Source organism: Microtus ochrogaster, chromosome 5, assembly GCF_000317375.1.
Source record: "Microtus ochrogaster isolate Prairie Vole_2 chromosome 5, MicOch1.0, whole genome shotgun sequence".
Lineage (NCBI taxonomy): Eukaryota > Metazoa > Chordata > Mammalia > Rodentia > Cricetidae > Microtus > Microtus ochrogaster.
This window is the reverse complement of record NC_022012.1, coordinates 63769575-63778404: the sequence shown is the minus strand read 5'-3', so window position 1 is coordinate 63778404 and position 8830 is coordinate 63769575. Positions and strand designations below refer to the sequence as shown.

Sequence of the window (8830 nt, the reverse complement as noted above, 5' to 3'; positions counted from 1 at the left end):
GGCAAGGAGAAGGTGGGGTTGATGAGGGCATCTCTCCTGGGTCCATGCCACTACAAGGCAGATGAGGGGCTGGGCCAGCTCTCTCATGCTCGTGTCCTCAGGGCTGGCTCATCTGCACCCCTGTCAGTGGCATCAGCTCGATTGCTAACACAAGCTTTGAAATTTATAAGTCTAGCCCTTGTATGTATTATTTTTATCTTTTTGCACTAAAATTTTAACAATGAAACAAATGATTGGGAGAATTTTAAATTACTGTTGACAGTAATTATGAAATGCCCAAGCGATTGTGTATTGTAGCAGATTATGTTTTGTTTTCACATTATCCCATATTATTCTAAGTAATTAAGATTTTGAAAAATCAATAAACAGAGAAAGAAACTTAAGTCCATCAAATAACAGCAAATGCTACTAAATGAATCCTTTTTGTAGCTAACTCATTGGGGAAGCTGTGGCAGCCCCTCGGAGACTGTGTCAGACAGTACACTAAGTCATATCATGTTACAATACACTTGAAATTTACTGTTCTAAATCCTTCAGCATTTTTTTTTTACTGTTCTCAGGAGATCAATATCTTTTATTTCATTTGGTAGAAAGGTAGCTAAAAGGGAGAACTGGTTTCCTCTTCACCCTGAGTGAGATGAGACAGAGGTCTTTAGACTTTATGTTTTGCTAGAACAATCATTCACGTAAAAGCCTACAAGTCTAAGAAAATATTTCATTCACAGAAGTAAATGAGTAAATAAATATTCCTTATCTGGGGAAGTCACTTTGGAATTGATCTTTCTTGTGGTACACTTTGTGGTAAGGTAGAGGGGGCTGTTCTGGTACATGTCTCATAGAAGAGTGAGTCCTGTTTCCTGTGTGTTTTCCAAAGACGGAAGAAGGATTTTGAATTTTTTTTTTTTTGTAAAAGAATGAGCACCATTAGATGACTTATCTTTAAGGTGATTGACATAGGGCAGTGAACACAACACATCACTTCACACAATCAAAGTGTCACATGATGAACACAAATGCTGCTTTTATGGCTCAGCTAAAAATAAATTTGGTTTGAATAAAAAAAAGAACTGGCTTATTTATTTGTTGCCGAAACTGCCACCAATAAGGTCCTGTGTTACAGACCCCAATCCTCCTCCTCTTTCCTCTGTGGCTAGGGTAATGTTACCAGCACCTTCGCTTGGGACTGTCAGGCTTCCGTAGCATCTTTTAAATTCCTGGATGAAACCTATGTTCTGGCGCTCGATGAGCATTGGCAATCACTTTACAACCTTCATTTTTTAAAAACATTTTTTGGATAGTCTTTCCATTTAGGGTCCAGGAATTTGTATAAAACCAGACAGTTATATTGCATTTGAACTAAAAGGCTATTGGTTTGTGGAATTTCCTTTTACTGGAAACACAGATGGGTCTGTGGTTTTGGTGTTTTCACAGTTTTATACTATCCAGTTTGTTTTCATTTTAAAAGGTGGAGAATTTATCATTCATTTCCATATTTTATAAAGAGCTAACATCTTTCCTTTCTTCATTCCTTTAATTTTTTTTTTTCAGTTGAAAGAGACAAGGACTTTTCTCATCAAAGAAGGCATTACAAAGAGTTTCGGTTTGATCTGACCCAGATCCCGCATGGAGAAGCAGTGACAGCTGCTGAATTCCGGATATATAAGGACAAGAGCCACCAGCGATTTGAAAACGAGACCATTAAGATCAGCATATATCAGATCATCAAGGAATACACAAATAGGTATCAACTTTATGTTAACTGTTTATCCTAGCAAACAAAAAGACTGAGTTTTAGTTTTAAAGTCATTGAGAACCTATATGATGCACAGCATGTTTTCTTGGGTGAAGGGAGATACTGAGCCCGGCAGAGGCCCATTGGGAAGGAAGAGTAAGGAGCTGGTGAGATGCCTCCCAGTTAAGAGCTTCAGTCTTGTAGAGGCCACGATGTGCCTCCCAGTTAAGAGCTTCAGTCTTGTAGAGGCCATGATGTGCCTCCCAGCACCCATATCAGGCAGTCACACCCACCTTTAACTCCAGCTCTGGGGGATCTGAACCTTTCTCCTGACCTCCTTTGGCATCTGATACACATGTGCATGCAAACACACAGACAGACACACATATACATGAATGAAATTTGAAACTAAGTCTAAAAAACAAAAAAACAAAAAATATTAAAAATTTCTCCTACATTTTACATATTTTCTATTATTGACATGTGTAGCAAAACAGTATTACAACTCTCTATCTAGTCTTTCTTGGGCTTTTATTTCATTTTGTAAATTTGTCTTTCAGTGCAGAAAATTTGCATTTTATTCTGTCTACTTAAAACTTTCATAGAAAATTATTTAAATAATGTAGTACTCTTGTAGTCGGAGAAGGACTGATTTTCTAGGGAGGGGGTGGGATATTATGCAATTAGTTATGTGACTTTTGAATAAAGATAGTCCTGTTTATGTTAGAATCTGACAGCCAGCCAGTATATATTCTGTCTAAGGATATTGAGAACTGTGTGCAAACAGATGATAGACGGAAACGTTAAATATGTGAAAATGTCACTGATAACGGAAGGCAAATGAACAATCAAGTATGAACTATAGAGGGGCCTTAGGCATGCTTTCTGACCTTTAATTTAACACAGAAGTCACTTGGGTGTTAACCGATGATTAGTTAGTTATCTTTGTTGGATAATTGACATGTTATAGCAAGATGCTCTTCATCTGCCAGCAGTTTCTTTCTCATGAGACCAAACCCGTTTTACTGTAAACTACTATATCCTTTGGTGAGGCAAATACTTAAGGGTCAGTGTCTTGTTCCTTTTTACCTTGATAACTAGAGTTCCATAATGTTTAGGTTTTTCTTGGTATTCCTCTGTAATATTTTCCCAAAGAACATTCCATTAATCTCTTACCATACTCAGTGAAGATAAAAAGCTGATGTCACGTACCTCTGTTAGACAGCCTGGAGAAGGCTCATAATACAAAAAGTCTTAGGCAGGCTCATGGTTAAAAAGCCTATTAATTTTCTTTTAACTGATCTTCTTTAAAATTATTAGTTAATGGAATTTTTGATGTGTAGCACTTATTACTATTCCAAGGAACACTAATTAAGGAGAATTGATTTTAATAAATATTACTCTATATGCATTCCTATTTTATATCTTTTTTTTTTCTTTTTGGTTTTCGAGACAGGGTTTCTCTGTGGTCTTGGAGCCTGTCCTGGAACTAGCTCTTGTAGACCAGGCTGGTCTCAAACTCACAGAGATCCGCCTGCCTCTGCCTCCCGAGTGCTGGGATTAAAGGCGTGAGCCACCACCGCCCGGCTCCTATTTTATATCTTATTTTTTATTGTTTTTATTGCTCTCTATATTTTTCTCTGCTCTCCTCCCTCCATCTCCCCTCTCCTTCTACCCTCTGTCATGGTCCCCACGCTCCCAATTTACTCAGAAGATCTCTTTTTACTTCCCATGTAGATTAGATCCCAAAGAGGATCTTGTCTAGGTTTTCTGGGATTATGAATTGTAGGCTGTTTTTTTTTTCTTTATGTCTACAAGCCACTTATGAGTGAGTACATGTGATATTTGTCTTTCTGGATCTAGGTCACCTCACTCAATATGATGTTTTCTAGCTCCATCCATTTGTCTGCAAATTTTAAGATGTTATTTTTTTCTACTGTGTAGTACTCTATTGCGTAAATGTACCACATTTTTCTTTTCCATTTTTTTCTTGAGGGCATTTAGGTTGTTTCCATGTTCTGGCTATGACAAACAAATGCATTGCTAATTCTAAGAGAACTAATAAGAAATCAGAAAGATCCATGTCATTTTCTTAACCTTAGTAATTGTTGGCCATGGGTGAAAAAAAATATATATCTTACTATAGTGCTGCTTTTGATCATTGATTTTTTTTGTTTTTTTTTGAGACAATGTCTTGTCAAGGCTAGTTTAGAACTTACAGATCTATGTCTGCCTATCAAGTAATAGGATTTCAGGTGTGGCCCATGACATCCAACCCCTGGTTCTACTCACAAAATTAAGGCACAGGGCCAGTATGTGCCCTACAAAACATCTGTTTGGTACTAAGTAAGGGTAGCATACTTTAAAGCTAAGTGAAATTTGAAAATAGTATTTTGAACATTAGTTAATATTTCTATAACTATATAATTTCTTTTTACTTGTAGCTGTTTTTTTCTACAGTGGAAGGAAGAGTATTGTAAACACTTGTTTTTATCATCAGAACTACTAACTTGTTTGATTTGCATTAATATTTTGACATTGTGATTACTTATGGTGGGGAGTCATGTATATTTAATATACATTAAGTTGTACTTTGTTATTTAATATCTCAAGTCTTTTTCAAAATAACCCTTTATATACCTGGTCTTACTCATTGGGAATATTTTGATTGAATCTTAATATAGACTTTTTTATTGGCTAAAATAAAAAGACAACTTTTATTCAGGTCCTGTATAGTTTTGACCCCTCCATAGGTCAAAAGTGCGATCTTTGGCAGGGGGATGTTGAGAGGTGCCCTAGGTCTTTAAGAGGCAATGGGAACTTTACCAGAGATCTTTATTCAATTGGGAGGATGGCCTAGAAGAGGAATGTGGGACCTTTACCCTGTGTTTTTCCCTGCACTGACTCATGGCTGATGAGTAGTTGGTTCAGTCACAGGATCCTACCACGATGTATTCCTTCAGACAAGGCTCCAATGGTCAATTTGACCAAGACTGACTGAAGCTGGTAAAATTACAAGTCTGAACAACTCTCTTCTATTTATATGTTTATTATTTTAAGTATTTCATTATAGTAATGGAAAACTGACCAGCACACGTCAATTGCTCTTTTTCTTCAGGATAATTTTTCATGCACACATGAAGAGAGAGAAAGAGAGAAGGATAGAGAAAAACAACTTTATGTTACATATATGCTAAGTAGAATTCCCAACCACTCCTTAGTAAGAAGGACCAACATAAAATATCAAGATTTAAAAATAAGTTTCTCATGTATTTCTCCAGCTATGGAAGGAATTTTTCCCCAGTGAAAACTAAGAATTAATTCTCTTTGTTTTCATATTGAATTTTTTTCATACTAATTTGACTTTAATTCTGTGAGAAAAGAACCAAGTTAAAAATTCCTCTTTTCCACATTATATGATCACAGTTAAAACAGAAAGAATTGCAATACAAAAATTAATTTTAAAATTCAAATAAATCTTTGAAATAATTTATTCATGTTCATATACATACATACATACATATGTACATACGTAATACACAAAGGATATTCCTTAAAGATCTAAAACAGAGGTAGGAAAATAAAATAATGTCTCATGTTTTCAAAATACTTGCCATCTCTCAAAGCTTTCACCATCAAACTTGTAACATTTTTAATGTAACCCTCAAAAGTAGTTGAAATCCTCATGGACTGCACTTTCTAGCTCAGTGCCTCTGCTAGTACGTATGCATTATCTTATGTGGGAGCTTGCTGTCCCTAAGGTACTGTTTTCCTGTGTGGGTGAGGATCCTTGCTATAGTTTGGAATGATGCTTTGAATATGTTTCACATTTGGGACCCCGGCTGGTCTAGTAACCAGCTAGTCTGTGACTCCTCTCTCAGTATAACGCAATCACACCGAAAAGCAGACAGAGCCATTCTATGGCCTCCTTTCCCACTTGTTTATTCTACAGAACTCGCAACTCTCTCTCAGTTTCATTCCTACCATCTCTTACATCCATGATTTATGCTTATGCATATTTAAATGCATGCAATTTAAAAACGTGTTCTGATAGGTATCCAAGTCTTTTTATTTCTTGCTCAAGAGGTAACACATTTTTCTATCATTTCATTTATTTGAGTCGTTTTATATAAAACCAACAGCTCCAAAATTCCATATAGAATGCGCTGCTCTTCAGTCACACCTCATATATTGACATTATTGAGAAATGAGGTTTCCACACTATTAAATTTTCCAGATCATGCAGCTGAGCGCCACACGCACGCTTTTGTTGAGCGAGCACAGAGGACCCAAGGCAGAGTAAATAAGATCTCCAAAGCTCATAGCCTGGGGGACACGGGATGTGGCGAGTCTGCCTCACACAGACTTTAATAACAATCACACAATGTGCTAAGAGCTATGATGTAAGTATGCACTAAGTGATGCGGAAGCATGAAGGAAGGGAAATGAGTTCTTCATGTGGGCGGGTGAGGGGCCTCAGGGGAGGGCGCTAGGTGCTTACCTTTCAGGATGAGTAGGAACGTTTTATAGGCTGACGAACGGGTGGATTTTAGCTTTAAAGTATTATGCACTGAAATGTTAGGAGGCCTACATATCTAGTCAATTAAATAATGCCCAAATAAAACGATCAACAGCGATGAACCAGTGATGGTTCATTTAATGGACATTTCCTGTGTCAAGCGCTGTACTAAAGTGTTTCATTTGAACTAAAAATTAGTTTCTCTCTCTCTCCCTAATGAAAATGAGTTTTTTTTAGACGTCTACATTTTTTCTAATGCTCTACTATGGAAATAAATCTCTAGCCTTCACTGTAGAACCGTGTTAAGCTAGACTGCTCCACGCCATTGGCTACCTACTCTCCTCGGTGTGTTTCAGTTCACGGTCCGCTGTCATTGTTTCCGTTCACGGTCAGCTTCCCATTCACACCGCCTCTCCCCCTTTCTGCCTCTTTAAGATTTAGAATTCTTCTGTGGACGTTCTTCCAAATGTATGTATGTTGACAGTTTCTCCACTGGAAGATTTCCTGGTCCCTTGAGGATAGCAGAGCAGGGCTCTCAAAGGAGGCTGGGCTGACTGCGTCCTGTGCAGGACAGCACTCAAACACAGCTTATATTTCTTACATACAGGGATCAAACTTGATTTTATCAGCGCTTCTCAGCTAGGGCCACATGGCTCCCCAGGGACCATTTGTCAATGTCTGAAGATATTTTTGGTTGTCACAATAATGGGGATGGTGTGAGATCTGTGTGGATACCAGTGGCATCGAATGTGCGGCTATTCTGAGTTTGCACAGTGGGTTCTGCTAAACCTTCTAAAAGACCCAGGGCATCTCCCTTAACTGACGAAGAATGATCCTCTCCCAAGCGTTCATATTTCCAAGGTGGGAAGTTCTGCTGCATTAGAAGATTTCAGCTATAAACCTGAATGTGGGAATGATTTGGTTCAGAAAAGAGCGGATTTGTTGATTTTTCCCTGAGTGTTTCTCAGGTGGACCGTAAGACACAGCACATTTTTGTGAGCTCTGGAGAAGGTACCCTGGGCACAGTGTCCACTTCTTGGGGTTGAAAAATGATTGGACTGTCTGTGAAGTAGTTTTATCTCCTTTTTTTCTTATTTGACTTGGAGGAACTTCTGCGTATTTACTGGGTGGCACATAAAAATTAGTTTCTTTTGCAGGGTAACATAGGGTATAATGGGTATAATGATACTTAAAATTTGTCAAATATTAAAATTTATTTATAACATAAAACCATACAATGTAAAAAATAATGATGTTCTTAATATAAATCAAACTTAAAAATTATTTCAGTGGTATTTTCCATTAATTTAATATTACTCTTTTACCTTTTTAAAAAGACAGGATCTCTGTGGTCTTGACTGGTTTGAAAGTCACTATGTAGGTTAGGCTGTTCTCACACCCACAGAGATCTTCTTGTAATGTGCTGGGATTAAAGACATGTGCTATAATTCCTGGTTGTTTGACTAATTTTTTGCCTAAACATCTGAAATATAACAGAATCAGATGTTCTGTAACAATGATCCTCATGATTTTTAGAATTTTAAAAGTCCATGTTTGTTTTGTGTTATATAGTAAAGGTCAACTATAAACAAGCTAAGCTTTAACCTTTCCCCCCATATTTTCTTTTCTTTTTTTTTTGAGATTATATTATAACTACATTCTTTCCCCCTTCCCTTTCCTCCCTTCAAACCCTCCCATATACCACTACTTGCTGTCTTTCAAATACATGGTTTCCTTTTCACTGTCTTCCATGCATATATGTATGGATAATATAAGTACATATTCCTAAGTATAACCTACTCGGTTTGTGTGTTGTTACTTGTATGTATGTTTTCAGGGCTGACTACTAACTGGTGTACTCTTCCTGGAAAGGGCTATTTCTCCCACTCTCTGCATTTCTTAGTCGCCTGTTTGTTGTGTAGCATTGAGGCCTCTGAGGCTTCCCACATCTACATTGGCATGTCCATTGGTGTCATCCTTGTTTAGCTCCTGTGTAGGCAGTCATATCGGTGAGACCTTATGGGTATAGTTTCTGACATCACTAGGAGACACCATCTCACACCATCTCCCTGATCCTCTGGTTCTTAAAAGCTTTCTGTTCCCTCTTCTGCAGTCTCCCTGAGTCTTAGAAGTGGAAGTGTATCTAGATATAACCACTGGGGCTGGGCAAACTTTTCAGAGAAAATTCAGAAATTATAATTTATTATTGTGACACATTTTGTTTGCATGCTCAATACTAGAACTGTTAATTCCTCAATACCATGGTGGTGATGTTGATGAGAAGAGACATAGGAGGATTTATTTGTTTAGTAACTGATTATGACTCCAGTTATGAGTTCCTGACCCGAGTTCCTTTCATCATGGATTGTGATATGGAAGAGTAAGTATTAGTATTTAGGCATCTGTACCGGGCTGCCCTTGAGGTTCTGACAGGATATATCCTCAGCTGCAGCCACTAAGAGCACCTCCCACGCACATTCACTATGTTCCTCTTTAAAGGTGGGCCTGCCCACCTCCCATCTCTCTCTCTCTCTCTTTGTTTTTCCGCCTCCACCTCCTCTCCTCTCCTCTCCTCTCCT

The 8830-nt window shown here is 37.8% G+C and overlaps 1 protein-coding gene across 1 annotated transcript in view; it reads left to right on the top strand.

The window, feature by feature from the left end:
• The window catches only part of Bmp5 (bone morphogenetic protein 5), a 120741-nt gene that overhangs the window by 45944 nt on the left and 65967 nt on the right, over positions 1 to 8830 (top strand). The window contains exon 2 of the mRNA XM_005347610.2: positions 1549 to 1741. Coding sequence (XP_005347667.1) covers positions 1549 to 1741 — 193 coding nt within the window. The remainder of the gene's footprint in view (positions 1 to 1548; positions 1742 to 8830) is intronic.